The sequence below is a fragment of the Chaetodon auriga genome, chromosome 6 (genome assembly GCF_051107435.1).
Source record: "Chaetodon auriga isolate fChaAug3 chromosome 6, fChaAug3.hap1, whole genome shotgun sequence".
In the NCBI taxonomy this organism is placed as follows: Eukaryota; Metazoa; Chordata; class Actinopteri; order Chaetodontiformes; family Chaetodontidae; genus Chaetodon; species Chaetodon auriga.
In genome coordinates this window covers 2,638,980-2,663,202 of record NC_135079.1, presented here as the reverse complement: position 1 = coordinate 2,663,202, position 24,223 = coordinate 2,638,980, and the positions used below count along the sequence as shown (strand labels likewise).

Sequence of the window (24,223 nt, the reverse complement as noted above, 5' to 3'; positions counted from 1 at the left end):
CTGTATTTTTTTTTATCAACTAGGTACAGTAAGTATTACTCACATCTCGCCTGAATGTGAAAATATTTTATTTGACTAAACCTACTGAGAGAAAAGTCACCTGTGTGAGGCTGAGCTGTGCTTCCTGTGGAGCCGCTGCCTCCAGTATCTTTTGTGGTCTTGCTATTGGTGGTGGAATCTCCTGTGGGCGGTGTGGCCACACTGTTTGTAGTGCCCACAGTGGTGGTGGTGAGGCCTGGAAGGAGAGCACACTTTCATGTCCCTGTGTTCTCCAAACCTTACAGCTGTGGTAGGCAGTTTAATTTAGGTGTCATTTGGCAAAAAATCCATAATAACTTTTCAGCATATTGGAATTCAAGTTGTTTGACAGACAACCTGACTTCCGCACCTCCTCTTGACTCTGTCTTCAGGCTTTAGAAAATCAAGTCCATGATGTGAGATTTTGGCCAATCACTGGTCATTTCAGAGAAAATACCTGAGAGACTGAGTCTGGTTTCTTGGTGGAATTTGTTTTGTTAGGTTGTGTGCTGAGCTGGAGGACGAGTTAAAGGTAGGTCTGTTTAATGCCGGGATCAGACTACATGAATCTAGCCCGATTCTGAGACGATTTTGTCATGGCCGATGAATTGCCAGCGTAATTGACAATTATGAACGACAACAGGGTGTCTATACCGGTATGGTTTGACTCAGGAGGTACTGACTTCCTCATACCTTCCCTGAATGTGAAAATATTTTCTGTGGCTAAACCTACTGAGAGAAAGTCACCTGTGTGAGGCTGAGCTGTGCTTCCTGTGGAGCCGCTGCCTCCAGTATCTTTTGTGGTCTTGCTATTGGTGGTGGAATCCCCTGTGGGTGGTGTGGTCACACTGTTTGTAGTGACCACAGTGGTGGTGGGGACGTCTGGAAGGAGAGCACACTTTCATGTTCCTGTGTTCTCCAAACCTTACAGCTGTGGTAGGCAGTTTAATTTAGGTGTCATTTGGCAAAAAATCCATAATAACTTCTCAGCATATTGTCATTCGAGTTGTCTGAAAAACAAGTAGACCTTTCCACTTTTGTTACAAACAACTGCACCAAAACTGCATGAAATGTCTTTTGTGGTTTGTGGTTCGGCTTTTCTGTGACATCAGAGCAGACCAACCACAGGACTGTGTGACAGTGGATATGTGACACAATTAAAAACCATAACTAAATGCAATTTTCAGGGCAGAGTCAATCGGGCTCCCATGCAATGGTTGACCCAAGTTCTAAAATTTACACCCTGATTCCTCTGGTTAAAATTTCAGTAAATATTTCCTGAATTCAAACTTTTCTGCAATAATTTTGTGGTGGAAACTGGTCAACAGTGAACCTGAAACCTATTAAAACTAAAAGGCAAGAAATCTCTCGGTCTGGAAGGTTCAGCAACTAATTCACAGGTGTTATAAGCCACAAGCTCTTCATTCTGGCACTCATGTTGACTACCTTTAAATCTTTAGTACATTCCTTTGTAAAGGCTATCTTCTCACCTAATGGCACGTCCACCAAGAGTTTGGCTGTATCGTTGTCACCATTAGACTCGTCTATTGCCTCCACCTGGAAGTGCAAAGGTGAAATTGAGTGCTTAATAAGGACAACAACTTTCAATCAGACAGTTTAATTAGACGGATAAACTCACTTGCAGATATAACCTGCCTCCTGGGAGATTGTTCGTCATGAATAAATATCCGTTTATGATGACGAAATCAGTGCTGTTAATGGAGTAATTGATGTGGGGATTTCCATCCTCTCTGGCCTGAAAAGAAATGAAAAGGTTTGTGCTGCACATCCAGTAAGCAGAAAACTCCAATAAGACTTTGTCAGTCACCAAACACACAAAACTGATTCAATGAATGTTCAGTCGCAGAAAAGGTAGCCCACCACTTTTAGTTGACTAATGCTAAGCTACATTAGGCAGCATAGTTTGCTGAAGCCTAGAGAGTTTACCGGAAACGTTGTCTGGTACCACATCTCAAACGTATTACCATTAGAAAAGACACTTTTTTATTAAGCAGTTTAAACCATAAAGGTTAAACTTTACTACTGTTTTCAGAACCAAAAAAGCTAACACCTCATGTCTGGACATAACCCACAGGTTACCTGGAGACATTCTCCATCATAAATATCCATCAGACTTTACTGACTGACCCCTGCTTCACCTTTGACCTGCCATGAACAGTTTTCCTGTGTAGTGATGGATTATTCCCCCATTTCAGGCGCGCTCACTTTTAGTTTGACCTTTAAATAACATGCTGTTTTTTTGTTGTGTCTTGTTTACAGCCTGTTCTGATCAACCATTCATCTTTCTTGACATGTCAGTGTTCCTGGATCTCAGCCGTGAACTGAGTACAATGTTATTTCTACTGAGAGAAACCATGGACAAAAAATAGATAAACCAGAATTTTCCTAAAATAAAGACTGGATGTCTGAAATCAAGTTTTCATCCAAATTTGCCACATTTTTGTGTTAAATTAAACTGATCGCCAGTCAAACATCAAACAAAAATGATGTGGATAACATGATAAATTGTTGTTTCTTATGTCAGTTTGAGGGGGGTAACAGACTCCTCATTGCTCCACACAGATCTGATGTTTTCAGCCTTTTTTTTGTCAATTCAATGGACGTTTTGTATGCAAATGCACTTAAAAACAGCTGGATGGAAACGCACTTTGACACACTACAGCTGCCCAAAGTGGGCCCACGGACCAAAGTCGGCCTCCCATAAGGTTCAGTTTGGTCCACCAGATGTTTTATCCAAAAAAAAGTTAATTGTTTATGTGAGGTAAACATGTTCTTTAAATTTGTAGGGTCCCTCATTATTAGTTATTTTTCATAATCTGAGCACGTGCACAGTAAGAAGGTCAATTAATGGAACTTGGGATCCGAGCACCATTTTGCATCCTAATACAATAGGTGTTTGCTTTTAACCGTGGCCCACCATGAAGGTTCAGTTTTGACCCTCCAAGAGGAAAGGTTTCAGCATCCCTGAGCTATACTGAATCAGAGAAGTGTGCAGTGTGTGGAATCAGTGTTTTACAGCGTAGTCTTTATCTGTGGCGGTGATCCTCAGAGGCTTATCCATGTTCTTGTCCATCACCATGTTGCCCACAGCAGTGACGACGCCTTCGTACTCAGACTTCTCAAACTCTGGAGAGTATCGACTCTTCTCCTGAAGAGTGATTGTGACGCTGGTGGTGGCAAACTGATAACTGTTATTCTTCTGAACAGCCTGGGAGAGAAAAACATAACTGATGGAATATCTGAAGACAAAAACAGACGCAGATCTTTTTCCTAATTGCAGGAGCCTTTGAGAGGTTTGGTGATTTGAAGGTAAAAAAGACAGGAATGCAACCAGGGAGCCAGGAGTTCTGCAGCAGAACTCACCTTACAAAGACGCTTTTGACTACCCACCAACCAAACTACATTTTATGTATTAATTCACCCATTCAAAGACATTTTCTGTTAATTCCATCTCTTTACATTTTGGTCTAAATTTGATTTCAAAACCTCCACACAGCCAGGTATGTAAGTCTTATGGAGAACACTAAATCCATTTTATTGTTACCTTTTATGCAGTCAAAAATAATGTATAAAATGGTAAGCAGAGTTGAAATGATTAGCCAATGAATCAGTGTGTCATTCGACAGTCATTTGATTGTCGAATAATCATTTAAGCAATTTTATAAATGAAAATGCACAAAAGTAATTGGTGCATGGTTCTTAAAGAAGCTAATCAAAACCGTATATGCAGGTTTTCTTGTTTGGATTTGTGTTAGTTTGACAAAAAAATATAATAATAATAATAACATAAAGAAAATATTTGTTAGTTGCAGCCCCGTTGTTTTTGTTTTGTTTATTATTAAAAGGAAGAAGATGTGGTCTTTCAGAAAATATTGGAAATGCTTGTTTTGTCTCAACAACACAGACAAAGAGTTAACAGACACAAAGACGCCATCGTCTGAAAGAACTGGATAAAAGCAACTGAGTGTTTGGTCTTTACCATCACTGTCAGACTGATCGTCTTGTCCATGATGTTCAACATGGTGGTGTTCCACACAGTGATGTTCCCCGAGATCTCATCGATTTCAAATGCACCCGATTTTTTTCCTAAGACACAGACAGACTGAGTTCCTGCTAATAATCAACAACTTATTTCTGTGGATTTCGATGTCAGACTGAAAAAGAAACTGTTTATTATGATCTGGGCTGCTTACCGGTCAGGAACGAGTACGTGATCTCCTCATTTATCCCAAAGTCTCCGTCGATGGCGTGGATCGGTCCTGGTTGCAGCGGTATCACGCCGTTCTGCAGAGGAGAAAACACTCTGATCATCATCGTGTGACTGACACAGTGGAGACCATGGTTCTTTTGCATGACCACAGTGGAGAACAGACTGGTTCAAGGCCTCAGCCTGCTTCAAAGAGAGTGTTTTTCAGATTGTCTAACAACGTCTGAAACCTCCTCTCTGAAAGCTAAAGTGACTGAAGCTGCATCCTCCACTTTTGTAACTTTCTCAAACTGACAATTCAGCAATCATGCAGGCTTTACGTAGTGATGGGTGAGGTGAAGGTAGCACCTCTGTCTCTTTTTGAATCATCAACCCAGTGCAACACCATTAATGTCTTCAAGAAGGGACTGTCTGAAAGTGTGTACTGTTATCCTCCTAGGTATGATTCATGGTGTTGAAGTGTTGGAGAGAGATCGGGGACGCAGTGAGATGCACTTTGCACACATCTCTTCACTCCATCTACGTCTGTCCCCTGAAGGTTCAGTATCAGCACTGGACTCCGGATAAAGTGTTACCACAGTTGACGAGTCGCACCTCTTCGTTTAAGAAGACCGTGCCAGTGTAGCCGGAGGTCTGGCAGATCAAAACCCCAGAAACAGTAAAATTGGTGCAGGGCTGGAACCATGGCGGTCGGTTGTCCACGTCAATGATGGTGACCATGATGTTGGTGGAGGAGGTAAACGAAGGCTTAATATTGGATGTTAACGGTGTGTCCTTAAAAAAAAAAAAAGTTGCAATCAGAGTCAGTCCGGTTATTTCAGTATCTGTAATAAGTAATTGTCTGGGTTGAGCTTGAGAGGAGAAGCTAAAATGTTGGATGACAGTGATATCTATTAAGCGAATATCTAGAGGACGATTTAGATGTTTGATCAGCAACATTAATCCTGATATGTTTTCCTTCCAACATCAACACAACAGAGAGGATCAGGATTGTAGATGAACTTGAAACTAAATCTGTGGTCAGACATTATTGACCGAATGTGAGATGCTGCTGATTAACAGGAGTGCAACAGGTCAAGCAGCAACACCGAACTTCTGAACAAGAGATGTTTTTGGGCAGTGGAGCTACTGTGAGTGTGATTCTGCATGCAGGTTGTTGTGTGCATTTTTATATGACCATCAGAAGGGATTCAGGAGGCTTCACTGTCTAACTGAAGAACACATGACGTGCTGACAGGGAGAGCTGGGGAACAAACGCTGCGATTAGTGGATGATCTGCTCCACCTGCTAAGCCATAGTCACTCCATGTTCACCTTTTGTCTGATTTAGCATTGAGGAGAGCGTGCCTGACCTCCAGAGACCGAAAAGAAATATTTGGTTTCGTTGAGTTCAAAGAGCGACGTCAGAAGCAGCAGTGTGCAGCACTCACCTGAACTTTTAATACCAGCTGGACATTTTGGACTTCGTCATAGTTGAAAGACCTCTCAGTAAAGATACTCGCGTTGGTAGTCGACTCAAGTTTAAAGCCGCTCTGCAGGAATCAAACAGGACAATGAACACGGTTTAGATCTGCCTCTTGAGCTGAATGCATCCTGGATCTTCCTCAGTATTGGAGAACAAATTAATATTTAATTTATCGAAAAATACATTTTAGCGCCACGAGGCCTTACAGATTCAGGTATCAGCGTGTAGTAGAGCGCGTCCCTGTCTGGATCTTCTGCAAAGATGGTGCCCAAGTATTCGTTTACAGGAGACATCTGGGATGAAATGGTTCAGTCAGTCAGTTTTCGACATTTCACTGGATTTTGCCTCACTGAAAAGTCTCTGACAGTCTGTGACGAAGGCCTCGTCACACGACAAAGGTGGCACATGGTGAAGCTAACACACAGTCTCTCATACATCCCCAGTTCAGAAAACACATAGTTCCCCCCTGTTCCTGTGGTGAGTGCACGCACCACATTGGCCCAAAGGTTTAAACATCACATGCACATTCCCTACAAAAGTATAAAAGAATTAAACCACACATCAGGCTAGTTATCTTCAGTTTATTCACTCATGGGTTACCAGTGCTGCTGCTGCCATGCTGCTGCTCTCTTCCTCTGTGCCTGGGGTGGGAACCAGAGCAGCTGAGGCAGCCGCCTTATATGGTGGGGAAATGGTGCTGGCCATACCATGTTCCTCTGAGTGGAGGGGAGATTTGGGGTCAGCAGGAATATCAGGTTGTGTTGCAGTCAAATAGAGGCAGGTACGCTGATGTTTTTTTTGCTGTGATGATTTGGGTGTGTGTATTGTATTAGTGGGGTAAAAGGGGAACCTGTTTATGAATGTGTGGTGGTCAGAAATAGCAGTTTGGGGTGATAATTGGAAATTGGTTGGGCTTGGGGAGGGGCTTAGTCCTTTTAATGCCCTGGCCAACAAAGCACTCCAGGAGAGAGGTGATGGGATGCCACACAGAAAGAATGTGAAGGGTGCTGCAGTGCCGCACGGGTCAGTTTTTCTTGTTTTGTTTTTCGCTGTAAATAAAAGCACGGCGCTTCACTCATTGCGACTCCAGCCATCCTTTTTTGTGCAATGTAAGAATCCCACATTTTGTGACACAGTCACAGCATCAACAGACCTCACCAAAACTCTACTGTAAGGTTCCTATTCATAGTCCACATGGCCAAAAGTATGTGGACAGCTGAACATTGCAGCCATACGTGAGAGTGGAACATTAGATTCCAAAACCATGTGCTGCTGTAACAGCCTCAACTCTTCTGGTTTCAGGATGTTGAACCTGGCTGCAGATTTACTCCCATCAGTGAGGTTCAACACTGATGTTAGACGATGAAATCTGGCTCGCAGTTGGTTTTACGGTTCGGTTCAGCTGGATTTGTGGATGTGGGCATTACCGTGTTGAAACAGAACAAGGTCAAACACAAACTGTTGACACAAAGACGGAAGCAGTCTACAGTCTGAAATATGATCACATGATGTAGCATTCAGATAATCTTTGCCTGAAATCAAACTATGAAAATCAGCTCCAGACCAAAAATGCATTAAAATGTATGGACATGGTGTCCACATACTTTTGGCCATATTGTGTACTTAAGCAACAGGAGCAATATCCAGAATATCTACAATCCAAACATGAGATAAAGCTGCAAATCCATGAATTCAGAGAAACTTACAAAATGAATCCATTTAAACAACATTGTGTCGGTGGTCACGTCTAAACAAATAAAAACCTGCAATGATGAACATTAAGTCCTGTTCAGCTACATGTAGTTATCAGACTCTTACCTCATTGACACTGAAATGGTAGGAGCTCCGATTGAAGACTGGAGGGTCTTCATTCACATTGGTCACAATAACAACAATGACGTGGATCGCCTGGAAGCAAAGAGACAAAATCCTTGTTTAAACTACAAACTTTGGTATTGCTATTTATATCAGTTATTACTAATTTTGTATGTTTACTACATCTTGGAAATTCAAAGACACAAAACTCTGCTTCAAATTCTTAAATCCTACTCAAAGAAGTGAAAGACTTTTTGTGAATATCTGTATAAAATTCATTCACTTATTTTAAAAGCTTGAAAACACCACAAAGTGAAAGATTAGTTCAATACAGATTTCACCCATCTCAGTTAACATGTTTAGTGTATGAGGACAGTCTTACCGAGCCGCCTGAGGGGTCAGTGCAGGCAATCTGCACTACATAATTTGCTGTAGTCTGCAAACAAAACAAACGTCATGCTCAAAGTCAGGTGTGTTCACGGTACTGAAGTGTCAACACTGAGACCTGCGTTTGGATCTACAGTACCTCAAAGTCCAACGGCTTTTTAATTTTCAGCTCGTTTCCTACGAGCTCAAACGGGTTGTCAGGGTTTGCAGAGGCAGGTGCAAACTTAAGAGTCACATCTTCTTCGGCAGTGATTGTTGCCACAGTCTTATTCACTTCTGTATTTTCTGGTATCTGCACATCAATAGGACCAGAGCATACTGTGGAGTGAGAAGAAGAACACAGCTGTCACATTTACAGACACAGTACCAATGTTTAGTGCATCCTGTCAGCTCTTTCTTCTCCAAAGTCAGATTGGAGAACGGTTTCATCTCCGTGTTCAGTACAGAGCTCTTCACATTGCTAGTCCAACGCTCGAAAGCATGGAAAATTTGAAAGTTACAGACTAGAAACCGCGGCAAACTCAGTAAAATTTACTGAAACAGGAAGAATTAGAAACAAAACCCACCGACTGTCACAAAGCGTGTAAATTCCTATATTACAAACTTGGCAGATGTTCAACACAAGACGTGTGCCGGTTGTAGTTCTGCAAAGCACACAGTAAATATGACAAGATAATACTTTTATGCTGTGTTTAAAACAGTCCTTAAAACTCAAAACAAACTAATCAAAAGGTTTTTCTAGTTGTCAGTAGTAGTAGGCTGCTTCTGCCACCACAATCCGAGGACGTCACTGCGATTTCACGCATTCGTTTTAATCTTTTACTCATTAGCTTCAGCTGCTGTCCACTCCCACAGTCCTTGCCTGCACATTTGATCAGCCTGGAGACTTTCACTGTCTTTCACTGACGGGTCACATGCTCCTTGCACTTTTTGAGAATTTTGTAATGAACAAAAATATCTGTAGAGCAACAGATAAATAATCTTAGCTTGGATTCCTGAATTGAGTGTCAGCACTGACTGTAAATGTTTCCACTCCTCACTTCCGTCTCCAATCAGATACTTTTTCCACAAAGCTGTTTATAGATGTCACACTGGTTTCAGTCACCTGAGCTCTTCCTCTGGTCTTATTCCTTTTGTACATCACTTATTTAATTTTACACATTGTGAGTAGTTAGGACTGGTCTATCTGGACCAGTTAGCATGCTGTTAGCACGTTGTTAGCGGGCCTATTATTTTGTGGAAGGTGACACCGTCAGTCTGATCAAACAAACGAGCCTCAGCTGAACCAGCAGAGTTCAGTACTTACTGGACTGGGCCTCAGCGGACGGTTGAAGCAGAAGCAGAATCAGAAGCAGAAAGCCGAAGGACGTCCTCACGGTGAAGTGTGGATGGACCCCGTCCATGTCTCCGTCCGTCCTGCCTGAACTGATCCTCGTCTGTCCGTGTTCTCTGCTTATCTGCTCGGCTTTATGGCTGCGCTGGACTTTTCCCCGCCATAAAATTATGTGTCTGTTTGCTAAGAAGCCATATAAGATCTTATTTTTCTTATCTTGTCTTTTAGCGTCATCAGTTTAACTTGAGACAAATCATAGTTTCATCTTCCAGAAATGGAAAGAATTAATGACAACATAAAGATCTCTAATGTTCAGCTAATGTCCTCATAAAAGTAACTCCTGTGTGACCCTCTTCTTAACTTGATCTTTATCAGGAGTTCAAGTGACCTGATTTCCATTTATGGTTGACAACAACGATGGAACAAACACACACATAACAACATGAAAGTACAGAAAGGAAACGGACAGGAAAGACTTTCATGTGTTTTAGAGCTTCAAAATGCTTCTTGGCTAACTACCGTTACTGCCACTCTCCATTCAAACCATGGTTGGTTACACTGTAACCTCTGTTCTCCGAGAGAGCTTCAGCCTTTAGTCCACTCAGAAATGTCTGGATCAAACCATCAGTGATGTCACAACAGTGCAGGTGTTCATGGGTAATCGTTACAGGAATCTGAGTTTCTCTTAAATAAAGCAGCATCAACTGAAACTTAAATTTACTCCCATATTGTGTATATACGAAATATTCATAGAGTAGAGTTTAATTGGTGGGACTGCTCCGTTGGCACACACACAGATATATATGTACACGTAACATGTACTGCCATAGACATTGATTTTTTTTTTTCAGCTCATAGTTCATAGTACAGTACAAACAATAAACGGTGAGACTGCTGGAGAGCCCAGTCCCTCACTTCAGGAGGTCGAGACACAGGTAGAGCGTTTAGTTCCAGTTACAACAATCACTGTTGGTTTAGATCTAGAAAAATATTTGTGAATTTATCTTCACATCCCACGATGCTCACTAGTACCAGACATACAAATATACAAGCCCTAACCGACATGAAAGTCATCTCTTTAGTTTGTTCCCTGTTTTTAACTCGTCCCAGTCAAACTTACATCAAGTTTCCACAGTGGCTTCATCTCCACCTACACCAGGACACACTATGAGGACAGTAATGTCCAATCCACACGCCTCTGCATTCATATCTGGTATTGACAAGCACATTGTGATCAGACTTTATATAGAAGTTCAGGCTTGCTTAGGTTAGCATGAGGAGGCAGAGTTGGTTGACCTTTCAACTTACTGAGTGGACGTTTTTTCTTAATGTGGTCATGATGTCATGACTACATTGGATCCTAGCAGACGGCCTGAGGATGGTTCATCTACTGCTCAGTATTAAGTGGAGGCCAGTTGGACTCTAGATTCTCAGACATTCAAAGTCTGAGGTGTGAGCTGAAGAATCCTTTTTGATGAGAAATCCTGACTCTGCACTTCCAGATATTCCTTGAGCTGGATGACTGTGAGTCCTCATAAACATCTGCAGGCTCCTTTTTCAACCAAAAGTTCCAGGAACTGTGGAACTCTCAGGAATCTTGGGAAGTAGAAAGCAGAAGTCTTTGTTTTCAGGATTCCCTGTTTGTGTTTCCACAGTTGATTATCTTTTCTCTCTGCTGCCTCAGCCACTCTTTAGCACTCCTTCAATCTCTTGTTCCTGCTCTATTTTAAAAACAAAGCAGGAAGCGGACAACAAAGCTGAACTTCGTTTTTTTAACATTAATACATGATAGAAAAAAAAAACATCTAACCTTTGTCCTAATATTGATACAAGAGTATTTTATGACTGGAGCCGCTGTGGTGTCTGTGTTTGACGAATCAACGACCATCAACTCAAAAGGTCCCTCCCCCGGAGCAGGGACTTCTCAGCCCACTGGACCTAAATTTACCCCGGTTCCTCGGGTCGAACACAGGTTTAGTTCCTCAGTAGGTTCTTGGTCCTGTGGGAAACTCCCAAGATGGTGATATTTGTCCGTTAAACGACTGTTCAGAGGCAGCCACAACAACGACTGGTCAGACTGTCCTCAAATGTTCTGATCTCAGTCCTGCTCCTCAGAGGAGGAACTTCTCAGATTTCAGTGCCACCCTCATGACAAACTTTGTTCTTGGACTGAAGTCTCATTTTGAATGACAGTGCATCAGAGTAGTTAGCTTCTTTCACTGAGATCAGTAACTTCTCCTTTTTAATACAGAGCTCGTTCATATCCACTAATCAAACTGAATGTGGTGTGTGAGCGGTGTGTGTACATGTGAACTGCTCCACAGTCATCAAACACACTAAACATCTAAGGTACTTGATAAAACATTTTAATATCAAAGATACGTGTTTCCACATTAAACATGATAACAGCTGCATTTATTCAGAACATCAGTAACACGTTTGTCCTTCTTGTTTATCAGCTTTAATGTCTCTGCTGAACGTCTCCTACAGGTCGGTCGGCCAGCTGCTGTAGACAGATGGACACATGTATTGGTTCAGCAGCAGGTTCACCCTCTCCATGTCTCCTCCCACCCCACTGAGGACAAAAACACAGCGACGTTAAACACTGCTGGAGAGGACGGAGACACGGCCATTGAAAGTGATGTTCTCTTCACGTTCTTCTCAGTTCTAACAAGACCTTTTTTTTTAATCGTACCCCAACTGAACTTGTTAAGCAGGAAGAGTCCTTTCAGGATACGTTGATAAGTAGTTAGAAAAGGAAACTTTCATTTGGAGTTCTCATTTTCTGTTGTTAGTTTTGGAGGAAGGGACCATATCTTGGGCACCGCAGTAGCTCAGTCCTTGGGTGTTTGCCTTTTTACAGCTGGAGGTTGGCGCTGAACAGGCACCGAAGCCCAAACTGCTCGAGGGACACCTGACTGAAGCGGCCGCTAACATCCCTCCACAACAATGAAATGCAAAAACCTAATTTTCCCTAAGGTTTAATAAAGTAATTCTTCTTCAGAAAAATGTTATAATCTCAATTTTTAAATAGTGCTAATGAATTAAACTGAAACTTGAAAGTGGTATTTAGGTCCCTGACTTTCTCTGTATGCTTTCGCCCAGTTGTTATATCTGTAACCTGTATCACAGTTACTGTGCTTCACCTCTTCTTGACGCCCTGCATGCGGCGCAGGAAGGCGCAGATGGAGCTGTGTTTGGCTTTAGATCGCAGGAACTCTGCGTATCTGTTGGAGAACTCGATGTCTCCCAGCTGCCTCCTGCGGTCCAGACCTGCAGAGAGCAGCTGCCTGCAACAAGATCCCGTCAATAATCACCTTAATATGGATCTGCACGTGTTTTTTAATCAACACAGGATATAATACATTCATATATTCAGTGAGTTTTCAGAGGATTTCTCTAAGAACAGCCCCAAATTATGCTATGACAGCGGTAAGAGTGACCTGAAATAGTAAAATTGTGGCCAGACAACTAAACAATGAGCTGAAGCTCATTATAAAAGCTGCAGATTCAGGTTCATCACAATGAGCGACCCCTTTCACATTGTCATTCAGTTTTTGTTGTCATGAAAGTATCAATTATAGACACTTTAAAGCACAAGTTAAACCTTGACTCTGTAGCATTTGTGCCTGTAAGAGCTCCAAAGGAAGTGAGGTTTCATTTTCTTCACCAAAAACCGTAAAAGTTTCCTTTTCATGTTTGGGCGTGGACTCACCTGAGTCTGGCCTCGAGCAGAGCGTCTTCAGAGGTCACCCCTGACAGAGACCATGGTGCGTTCAGGTGTCTGATCTGAGTCACGAAACCCTCCACCCCATCTTCATCCCTGAGGTCACATGACAGGATGAGACACAGCATTTAAACAAACACAAAGATCAGTATCACAGAAATGAGACGGCCTTTCTCCACCGGGAAAGCTGACAGGATGACAAACTCTTTTCTATTGTTATCATCTTGACTTAGAGCGCATTAACGTATTTAGAGGAATCAGGGAGGGAATTCTTTGGTGTCGACCTGGTTTGTAGGTTTTCAGGGATAAATGAGTCTGTAGATTTGATGTTTTGGTGATGGTACCTGACAGGAAGTGATGTGATGAGATGGAGGAGGGCCAACAACAAGAACACCTGAGTCACGCTGATGGAAGGCATCGTGAGGATGGTGAAGATGAGGATGATGATTCCCTGAGGAGACAAACCGATTTTTCAAACCTCCAAACAGACAATCACAGCCCTCAGTGTCTGTTTTTCCTGGTTTGGTCTCTCAGCTGCTTATTTCCAATGAAAGAAATAAAACACACAGCTTGTGTTTGTCTCTTTCCTGTTGTTTCAACATGACAGTGTTCATGCATCAACGTTTGTGCCTGTGCGCTGGAAAGCTCGTATTTTGGACCTCTGGCAGGTTTCCTACATGAGTACGTTTTGTGCTCAGAGCTTCATAAAGAAAACAGGGAATTCATGAGTGAGAGGGCAGCACATTCACCTTCTGACCAATCAGTGTCCTCGGAGCTGCTGCAGTCAATGGACTTGTGCCATGTTCATGTCATATATGACTTACAGTAATTAGAAGTTTCCAAGTTTTCACAACAGTCATAATTGGATTGGGAAGCCTTTTCTGAAAGCTGATCCTGTCCATCCAAACCAAACATATGGATGCCTCACATCAGCTGAAAAACCTCGGTGAATTCAGCCCAAATTCATGGCATGAACACTCGTAAGAAATGAACACAGGAATCTTTCTAATAATCCATCCCATATGACATGAACGCAGCATTACCAGCATAGTTTTATCAATCATGTGATGAACACCCTTGCATGCAACTTCTTGCCTCACAGCTCGTGAACTCATGTGACTGAGACTGAAAGCACAAACTGGCTAAAATCCCCGAACCTAAACCTGTAAGCACAGACCTGCATTGGACAGCTTTGAACACTTTACTGCTACAACAATGTATCAGCACACCTTTTTAACGCAGGTAATATTCATGCATCTATGGCCAGACTGGAAATGTGGCGGTGAGCCTTCCCTGCAGGCTGCAGCTTCAGCACTTTAATGCTGCTGCTTTTGAAATATTTTGACATGTTCATCTCGTACAAATGGCTGCAATGTTTGGCTGTCCACATACTTTTAGTGTCATTCTTAATGAAAAAACTCCTCATGAAGTCAGCCAGGCTTTTTAAACCTCACCAGCACAATGGGAATGACCTTAACATGAGAATATTCACTGATAATCTGAAGAGATAATGAAATGAACATACTGGCTGCAGTCTGAACAGATGGTGTCAAATCAAAAAGCAAAGCAGGAGAAACCAAAATTAAAACATTTCTAAAAGGTACAATTTTGTTTCTGAGAGCTTCTGTGAAGAAATGACAGTTCAGACTAATTAAAGGTCTCAGTCAAACTCGGCTAAAATGAACAAATGCTGTTTCCAGTCAGCGTGCGAAGAGACTCACCTGGACAGATCCTGCTCAGAGACCAGATCAGACCTGCACACTGGCCGTTCAGGTCCGGGCCGCCTCCTTTTGTACCCCCTCAGGTATTGACCCTCTGACAGACTTCACTCCAGCTTTATTGTTCTGGTTATTTACCGTGTCAACATGTCGAGTGTGGAATCATTTGTTCCGGCGGCAGCAGCGTCCGTTTGTTCCATTCTGACATCTTAATGAAATTATCGGATGTGGCTTCCTTAATGAGCTCTAATCACCTGTGAGAGGTGCCTGCTGTTTGTTCACATGAAATCATGCTCACATCAACACAGAGCATCGATCCAGACACACACGTTCATCTCTTTTTATTACTGTGATTTGTGTTTGCTCTGTCACGGCTGTTCTCAGTGCAGAATTTGACCTCAGAGCAGCACCGGGAGCTTTCTGCTTCCCTGTGGGACCCAGAACAACCTGAAGAAATATTTAGCCACTTTATCGATTCTGCTGGTGCCAACGTTGAAGCAGTGAGCAATCTGAAAGGACCTGAGGCTTATCAGCACTTCCAGTCATAAAGTCCACCTTCTAGCACCTCTAAAGCTCATTAATTAGCACGTTGTATCTCGTTTGTTCCATCTACACAAAAACAAAGTGTAACAACGCAACAGAGACATTCTTTGAATTTATTGTTTGCTTTGTTTTTGCACTGCTTCTTGTTCAGTCTTTTGTTGTTGTTGTTGTGTTTTTTGTGAGTCAGACTCACTGCATGTGCACACATACTTGGCCAATGAAGCTGATTCTGATTCTGTTTGGAAAAATGGCTGCAATGCTTTTGTCAAGCCTTCATCAGTGGTGACTCAACTGAAAACACTAAATACGGCTATCAGATCATTAACGAAAAAGAATTTATTAGCCAATGATCTGGCATTAAAAAGGCTGAATTTCAGCTGTGGGGATTCTGTGACAGGAAAGGAGGCTGACTGTGGCTCAAAACGGATAAAATAAGATGACTGACACAGGTACCAGATGATATGACTGCTATGATGTGTTTGATCATGCCCCCGGCTGTTTAAGATCAGCGGTATGCACGGGAGCAGCTGCTTTTCCACTTTGTCATAATTATCCAAGTTTGATGTATAGATAATGCAAAATCTTCCAGATCAACACGGACAATGTTTATTGTTAACAGGAGAAAGAAACAAGGATTTTAGGACAAACACTGACGGCGTATTATGAGAGAGATGTTTAGAAGACAGACTCGTCTGCGTCCCGCTCGCCGCTGAACTCACGGCCTGGTGAGCTGAATCAGTGTGTACAGGATGCTCTTCTGTCCGCAGCGTACTTGCAGTGCGTTCTGCTGCCTGCTGCTCAGTTCTGCAAGTGCTGCCTTGTCCTCTATCAGCAGGTGGTCACTGTCCACACCCTCTGTCTCCCCGTCCCCGTCTCCATAAGACTTCACAGTCAGACGGGCTGCGTCATGAATTAGCCTTTTCCATGAAGCCTTCAATCCAGGGAGACCCTCATTACAGAAAGCAAGCAAAATCTTCTCATCTTCCTCTTCCTCTTCATCTTCCTCCCACCCTTCATTATCTTTAAACTCTGAGAACTCCTCTTTGGACATGCACAGCACCTGAAGACACACAAACAAAGAACTTCTTTTCAGCAACAAGCATTCCTGAGATATTCACCTTGAACAAAGTGGTCTCCTGTGTGCAGTCCTTGGTTTTCTGAAGTGTGGGTGATTTAAAAAGCACTGTCGCATAGAACAAAGATAACATTAAATGTTGAAACAGAAATTTCACTTTGATGCCAACAACCCATTTCAAAAAGCTGGGACAGGTCATGTTTACCACTCTGTTCATCGCCTCTTCCTTTAACAACACTCAGTAGGTGTTTGGGAGTTCAGGAGACCAATCGCTGAATTTTCAAAGTGGAATGTTTTCCCATTCTTACTTCATGTATGACATCAGCTGCTCAGTAGTCCGGGGTTCACAAGTTATCAGACATCTTCGATGGGTGACAGGTTGGGACTGCAGGCAGGCCAGTGTGGCCCCCGGGCTCTTTCTCTACAGAGCCATGCTGTTTGGAATACATGCAGAATGTTGCTGAAGGAAGTACCTCAATCCACCTGAATGAGCTCAGGACCAGAGAAGGCGGCACTGTTTCTGGGTCTGGTTTCCCACACGGTTTCCTCTTTGCATGGTGGAGTTTTTGGAAGTGTTCCTGAGTCCATGCAGTGACGTCCACTACAGAATTGTGAATCTTTTACTGACATTATGTGTTTTAGACAATGAAATCCCCAAATTCTTTGCAATTTTACAGTGAGAAACATTTTTCTAAAACTGAGCACCGTCTGTCACAGAGCGGCGAACCCATCTTTACTTCAGATGGACTCGGCCTCTGTGGGATGCTCTTTCATATCCAGTCAAGTTAAAACCCTTTGCCAGTTAACCTAATTAACTGAGATGTTCCACCAGGTATTGTCTTTGAACATTCCACAACACTGCCCCAACTTTTTATAACTGTGCTTCTGGCAACACATTCTAAATGATTCAAAAACAATGAAGTTTCTGTTTCAACATTTGATACATTGTCTTTTTTTCTGTTTTGCAAATGCTCATATTCTGTTTCTATCTATGTTTTACATGTTTGGTTTGTATGTACTCCCTCACCTTGAGCACAGTGTGCAGCTCTGTGACTGTAAGGCAGCCTTGTTTGCCAAAGACAATGGCTGCTTCTTTGTCTTCCATCATCTGACTCAATATCTCCCACTGCTCCTCCACCAGCTGCCGGTCCACATCACACTGAGGACCTGGGAGGAAAAGAAGAGGGAAGGATGAGGAGGGAGGGTGAGGAGGAATCACAAATTAACACGGGGTTGATTTTGGCTCCACATACAAACAATCATCTCAATGTTATCTTCTGTTGAATTAAGGTGAATTGCTAAGAAACTGTTAGAAAAAGACGATGTACAGAGCGAGAGCAGCTGAACCAGAATTTAATGGTTGAGTGAGATGAAGCTGAACCACTGAAAGACCACTGAAACGACATCTGGCTTGCTTGCTTCCCACAGTGATCAAACAGGTGCTTTCTGGAGCACTGAACATGTCATTGGACAGTATGTCAGCACACTCCCAGTGTGTGAGAGCTGACAGGAAAACGTGGGGACGGGTGTTTTGAAGTGCCGTCAGCTACGTTTCCTTGAGATGCAAATTACTTCCTCTCATAGAAAATGAATATTGGCAAAATTCGCTTCCCTCAGTCAAGCAAGGCTAAAGTTAGCCCACTTTGGACAAGGTCACCTGACTGTAGCTCAGCAAAATTCAATTAAAGTGACAGCATCCGAAAACAAAGGGACTCATTTCAGACTGCAAAACAAACCACGGTCAAGCACATGAGGCAGAAAGATGTCATGTCACTAATCATCCTTAATCATACTAAGATATGATGACACACAAGGTAACCATACCTCTATCTCCCTGTCTTCTGTACTCCCACTATAAGCTCTCTAAAACTATATACTTTTACTTTTAATACTTTAAGTACATTTTCCTGATTATACTTCGATACTTTTACTTTCGTAACATTTTCAATGCAGTACATTTACTTGCAGCATTTACAGTGTCATATTATTACTTTTACTTTAGTAAAGTATCTGAATTCTTCCTCCACCACTGGTCAACAATCACCTCGTGTGGCGACTTTGTAGAAGTTGCTGATGGGAATGTCGGCGGTGTCGTTGCTGTTGCTTTGATATGGCTCTGTGAAGCCGTACATGTGCAGCAGCTGCCAGTTGGCGATCTGCCCGTAGGTGTTAAATACCTCCTCGCCTTTATGGATGGAGCGCGCACAAACCATCTTCAAACTGTCCTGAGAAAGATGCAGGATAGAGGGAATGAGAGAGAAACAAAACAAGAGTTCAAATAATAAAACGTGTGGACCAAATGGAACAAACTAGAAAGTTCATGCTGTTTTAACTGGGCAGTTAATTCACAGCTGGATGTAAAATCTACTCTTTATTGAACAAAAACTTCTTCACCTCTAAGTGATGTGTTTTCACAGATGAGAAGCTATTCTGGCAAACTGAACAACAAACCGTCGAATCCAGACATTTGAAACAAGAGACAGTGAATGATAACAGTAGTGGATGTGTTCCCTTACTGGTGTAAACTCCAGTTTAGCATTGTGATTGGACACATGGTTAAGCATGTCAGCCATGGGAACCATCATTGGTGGGTTGGGGGCCTTCTCTTCCTCCACATCCTCTTCATTGTCCTCCTCTTCCTGTGGCTCCTGGAAGCTACAGAGAGGAGGAGGAACAGGTGGAGGGGACGAAAGAGATCACTGGTGAATTTAGGAGAACGAGAAGGAAAAGATCCAGATATACAATATCTTTATATACATGATGGCGTTTTGTCTCATGCTTACTAACCTGTAGGCCATGACAAAGGCCACCAGCTCTGTGTACAGCTCCAGTGTGTGTGTGTCAGGGCTCCAGAGGTCAGGATGCTTCGTGATGAAGGGAAGAACCACGTCTGTGTATTCTCTCTGGATGTTAGCCAAGTCTGTGCTCACAGCCTCAGAAACACCTGTGCCCTTCAGCAGTCTCTCTCTCTCCTCTTTAGACCTGAATGGATAAAGTGTAAATTAAGCTTGAAAATCACACTTAAAAAAAAAAAAAAAAACGGTCATAGAAAAAGCTGCTGGAGTACCAACCAAAGCAAAAGACCAGTGATCCTGGATGGAGTTTAGACATTAGTCTAAGATGGTTTCTTACCAAAACATTGGGTGGTCCAGTGTCTTGAAGTCGGTCCACAGAGAGAGGTACGGTTTCCAATGAGACTCTGAGGACATGTGCTCATACATGAGAGCCAGCAGCAGGGGAACCCAGCCAGATGAGCTCACCAGAGATGAACGCTCTGTGAGGGAGACGATTCACACAGAGAGGTTAGAAACAGGCAGCTTCACTCTCAGGAAAACGTCCTTGTCATTCTAACTGTCACCTTTCTCCAGCAGGGCAGAGACCCTGGTTGTTCCATGGTGGAGAAGAGCTGATCTGGGGATGGTAAATAAAACCTCCCCCTCCTCTATGTTGTCCTTTGCCAGCATCCCATACCCTGCCACTGTTCCATTTTCACTCACACACACCTACAGAGAGAGACAGTATGGGTGACTGGGATCAAAAGAAGAGTACATTCAAAAACTCATGTTAAACACTGAGCAATGAAAAGATAGCGAGAAAGAACAGACCAAAGACTGCCTGTTTGACAGACAGCCTCAGAGACTCATGAAGGGACTAACAAACCTTACTGCTGAGGACCAAGCGAACTCTGTCACACCAGTGTAGAAATTTCTGAATGGGACTGAGCTCTGAACCATCAGCTACCTGTCAGCACATGGATGAAAAAATGTAAAAAAAAAAAAAAAAATCAATAATATGGTCAGGAGTGTGTGACCACACAACAGAGACAGTACACACCCGCAGACACCACCTCTCTTCTATTACTGTCAAGTAACAAAGAAGGGACCCTGTTTGAAAGCTGATGTGGTTTCCAATAAACTCAAAACGGTGACAGCTTCAATCAGTCCATCCTGGGTTAAATGAAGGTACGACTGGGAGTGAAGATGTGATCTATTACTGACAGCAGAAGTTTATATGAGCTCTCATAAGAGTCAGTGAAGACGGAGGATGAATGCTGTTATCGGTGCAGTAAAGAACATAGACGATGCTAAATTAAAAGGAAACCGCTTTTCAATGGCGACAATGACCACCAACAGAATGAGCTAGAGGTTTTGAAAAGCAAAATACCAAAGAGTGTTGCTCTTATTAGACAACTACAGTGACAAAAAACATCGCTTCTGCTTCATGAGTAGCTAATTTTAGGGAATAAAACGAATCGCACCATCAGCGGCAACTCAAAATGAGTGCGTTCATAACTTTGCCTGGCTAGCATCCAGCTAACAGTGTAGCACACACACAGTCAGCTCCAGCGCTATCATGTTTTTTTTTTTTTTTTTTTGGTCAAACAAATTAAATTGCAACCTTGGGTCGCTTCGCTTCTGTTGCCATTTTGTAAATCTTGGAAACCTCCTGGGAACCGGTGAACTACTACTACTACTTCTACTACTTTTTACGACTGCCGGCATCCATGTTGGTGCATTCTCCTTCGACGACATTTTACGGCAGCTGACATCCATGAGGTTCATCTTTCTTCTTCGTCGAGGTTTTACGGCAGCTGGCATCCACCATGTTGCATTACTGCCACCCTCTGGTTTTACTCCCCGTCTTTATCCGTTTTAAGAGAAGGTAAAGATGTCCCCCAGAGCCGCCTGTCCGTCCCAGTCGATCATAGAAAGCGAAATATCGTTTTCCTCACTTTCACATTGTCCCCACACTCTAATACACCTTTACCCTTGTCCTCTGTGTCATCATTTCTTGTCTGTCAAGTATAAATTTCAGGCGTCAGGAGTTTCATAATTCATCTCATAAAGGGATATACAATCTCATAAATAAATAAACCAATATACATGTGATGAAATATGACATTTTAAATCAATTTGCTGAGTCAGTGGGAAAAAAAATTAGACTGTCAAACAGTTTTTGTGTCATTTTACTTTTCATTAACTGTAGAAATTTTAAGTACAACCTCTATTCATTCAAAAGGGCACAAAAACAGGGGATGATTTCAGAGGTCTGTTTCACAAATAATCTAAATGTGGAAATTTGGTGACTTTGTACAGAAGTTTAAATAAAAACCCTATGAAACAGAGAAAATGTTTAATTTTCCTCAGAGCTCAGGACAGTAGCACCAGATACTGCTGCAGGTCAGACCGTAGTTCTCCTCTCTGACGGAGTCTGGCAGGTCAAACTGAGCCAGCTGACGCAGGAGTCGTCGGATGTCATGCTCCACAAACTGGGCTCTTCCAGGGTCTCCGATGAGGACTTTGGTGCCGTGGGTTTTGATGCAGCAGTCCAACCAGCTGTGAAGGCTGGTGGCCAGAGCCTCATCATAGAACATGTCACCCAAGAGGATCAGGTCCACGCCCACAGCTTGTGAACCAATTATGTTGTTTGTGAGACAAACAGGTGGCTCCAGGTCATTCAGCTCAAAGTTCATGCGAGTCGCAACGACTGCAACTGTAACACAAACAAGCATATTGAGTAATTTACCTTCCACTGCACTACATGGTCTGTGCCATTAAAGAAAGAATGACACTTATTTGACTGTGAAAAACATCACAGTGGGTCACTGACATCGTGAAACAGCGATCATAAGTATTGAAATTGATCTACTGAACACACTCAGCTCCTTGAATACTGAAGTGTTTAACAGTGGCCTCAGTCTCAGAGCTGAGAGATTCAGCAGATTGTTGGCACTGGCTTTCAACCCTCCAATCACTGCACTTTATAGGCAACTTCAACTTTTTTTGTACATCTTTTTAAGGTATTTGCCTCAATAATCAAATTGTTCCTCAAACATATTACTTGTAGCATCACCCATCTGCCAAGAACAAGAGACAAGGGGAATCAAAACAACAGCAAGACCACGTCACCTTTTCTCTTCATAACACCCAGTGTTTGGGAATTTAGACCAACTGCTGTAATTCTAAGATGCATACCAGAGTCGATGTCATTGGCAACTACATGAGCAGCACCGCGCAGTGTTGCAGCGATGGCTGAGGCTCCACAGCCGCTGCCCAGATCCAGGACTGTCTTACCCCGACACACTGCAGGGTTGTCCAAAAGATACCTGCAGACAGGTGGCACCAGATGAGACACACAGAAACACACACACACACACACACACACACACACACACACACAGGCAGCTGTTTATCATGACGTTAAAATCTTACCTTGAGAGTGCCTGTCCTCCTGGCCAATATATGGCCCAGTACGGGTCATCAAAAGGCCACAGCTCTGGCTTTTCACGCCAAAATCTGCAGTTTGGGGTGAACAGTCTCAGTCTGATCTCTGGAGTCAAGCTCTGCTCTCCAACTATCTCTGTGTTCTCTGAAATAAACCTCCGGATATACTCCTCAGACGGACGGCAGGAGAATGATTGACATCTATGTATGGCTGTCTGTTTAAACGATCTGATAATTGTTTTTACATAATGAGGGCACGTGTGGGGCGTTAAACGTCCCAACATGGTCCCAACATAAACTGTAGCTCCTTTGCCAGCTCGCGTTCATGCGAGACAAGTTCGGCACAGAACTGCTGTTCGGAGCTGTTGTCAATCTTTCTTTCTGCATTTAACAATCACGTAACGACGTGAGTAAAGACCTATAGACATAACAACAGCGACAGACAGAGGATCACATTTGCTAAATTGCAATACAGTTCCGAGACAGACGATCCATGGTTGTTTTCCACCCGAACGGAAAATACTGACGGACAAAGGTTGATGGAACCTTTGTCCGTCAGTATTTTCCGATCGCTGAAAATAGGACCTCCGCTCAGAAAGGTTCCTACACTGTTGCCTATTCAATTTTGAATCGAGTGACTAGTTACTAATATTCTGAATGAATCACAAATATTTTTGTTTGTAATTGTTATTTTATTGAGCTCTGATGACACACATTAAAACTGTTGTTTCAACTGTTGTGTATAAATGATGCAGTGATGAAGTGAAGATGATGAAGAAGTTCTCCGCCGATACTGTCTTGTTCATATATAAAAAGGTTTATTAAAGTACAGCATCTCAGACAGCATGCTATGTCTGGGTGGTTTCAGCCAATAGAATCAACACACACATACAGCATCTCAGACTTGAATTATATAGAGGAGTTGTGTTCATACAACTAACACAGAAGGGTTGAAGAAGACCTAATATGGTTATGGCAGAGCATATACTGCAAAATAAGAGAGGGCCTAATACGGTCATGGCCTCTCAACGTTTATGTTAAAGGTTTACATTATATACGAGTGGAAAGATTCCTCAAGCCCAGGAGGTAAGAGTTTCCTGCAGAAGAGCAGATACTACACAACTCACAATCATGACTAACCCGAACTCGAAATATTCGAGTCATCAATTACTGCTCTTCGTGGCTTCTTGAAACTCAAGTGTAGTAATTTCCTATAAAATATGACTCATATAATTTGCGTACAAATAACTGCAGTTCTTTGGAGAAGTAGTGGGGGTTAAAATTTCATGCTCTTTGTAATATTTAGGGCTGCCTTTTTTAGTCTAAGTCCACTAATTTGTTGTTACAGTTAGTGTCAGCTCAGAGTGTTAAAGTAAATGCTTTTTTTTTTTTATAGTGAATGAGCTATTAATCATCCAATCCTGGTGGTAATTCACGTTATCATAATACATTTGGGATGTTTGCGTCATTTCTGAGTCGTTTCACACTGTGATTGAAACAGAGACTCATAATTGTGCCTGTAATGGCGAACAGCAGGCCAAATAGTTAAGTTTCTAAGGCCAGAGTCACTATAGATATTTGTGGCAACTCCTTTTTTTTATGCTTTGAGTATAAGGTGATGAGGTGCAAAATAAAGTTAGCCTCATGGTGCAACATCTGCTTTGTTTGATTTCATTCAGGAAGGGAGGCAT

The 24,223-nt window shown here is 42.6% G+C and overlaps 2 protein-coding genes across 2 annotated transcripts; both read right to left on the bottom strand.

The window, feature by feature from the left end:
• Positions 1 to 15,332: 15,332 nt before the first annotated feature.
• Positions 15,333 to 20,819, bottom strand: LOC143322696 (N-lysine methyltransferase setd6-like). Its single transcript, XM_076734062.1, has 9 exons — positions 20,707 to 20,819; positions 19,969 to 20,049; positions 19,667 to 19,811; positions 19,441 to 19,582; positions 19,096 to 19,290; positions 18,825 to 18,963; positions 18,353 to 18,533; positions 17,336 to 17,475; positions 15,333 to 16,293 (listed from the first exon to the last, which is right to left on the bottom strand). The coding sequence occupies exons 1-9, from the start codon at positions 20,731 to 20,733 to the stop codon at positions 15,949 to 15,951; spliced, it is 1,395 nt and encodes a 464-aa protein (XP_076590177.1). The 5' UTR covers positions 20,734 to 20,819; the 3' UTR covers positions 15,333 to 15,948.
• Positions 20,789 to 23,070, bottom strand: etfbkmt (electron transfer flavoprotein subunit beta lysine methyltransferase). Its single transcript, XM_076734063.1, has 3 exons — positions 22,521 to 23,070; positions 22,284 to 22,414; positions 20,789 to 21,801 (listed from the first exon to the last, which is right to left on the bottom strand). Exons 1-3 carry the CDS (start codon positions 22,814 to 22,816, stop codon positions 21,452 to 21,454), a joined length of 777 nt encoding a protein of 258 aa, XP_076590178.1. The 5' UTR covers positions 22,817 to 23,070; the 3' UTR covers positions 20,789 to 21,451.
• Positions 23,071 to 24,223: the final 1,153 nt, after the last annotated feature.

Bases quoted from the DNA above. Each gene is read 5' to 3' on its own strand.
- LOC143322696 (XM_076734062.1), bottom strand. From the start codon at position 20,733: ATGGCAACAGAAGCGAAGCGACCCAAG. The intron at 17,476-18,352 runs GTGATTGTTGAC...TTTTCCTCCCAG, and splicing joins CTACAAAGTCGCCACACGAG to GTCCTCAGTGTGATGTGGAC. The intron at 16,294-17,335 runs GTGAGGGAGTAC...GTGTGTCTTCAG, and splicing joins AGCTGCACACTGTGCTCAAG to GTGCTGTGCATGTCCAAAGA.
- etfbkmt (XM_076734063.1), bottom strand. From the start codon at position 22,816: ATGTTGGGACGTTTAACGCCCCACACGTGCCCTCATTATGTAAAAACA. The intron at 22,415-22,520 runs GTAAGATTTTAA...ACCTGTCTGCAG, and splicing joins GGAGGACAGGCACTCTCAAG to GTATCTTTTGGACAACCCTG. The intron at 21,802-22,283 runs GTATGCATCTTA...TTTGTGTTACAG, and splicing joins TGCCAATGACATCGACTCTG to TTGCAGTCGTTGCGACTCGC.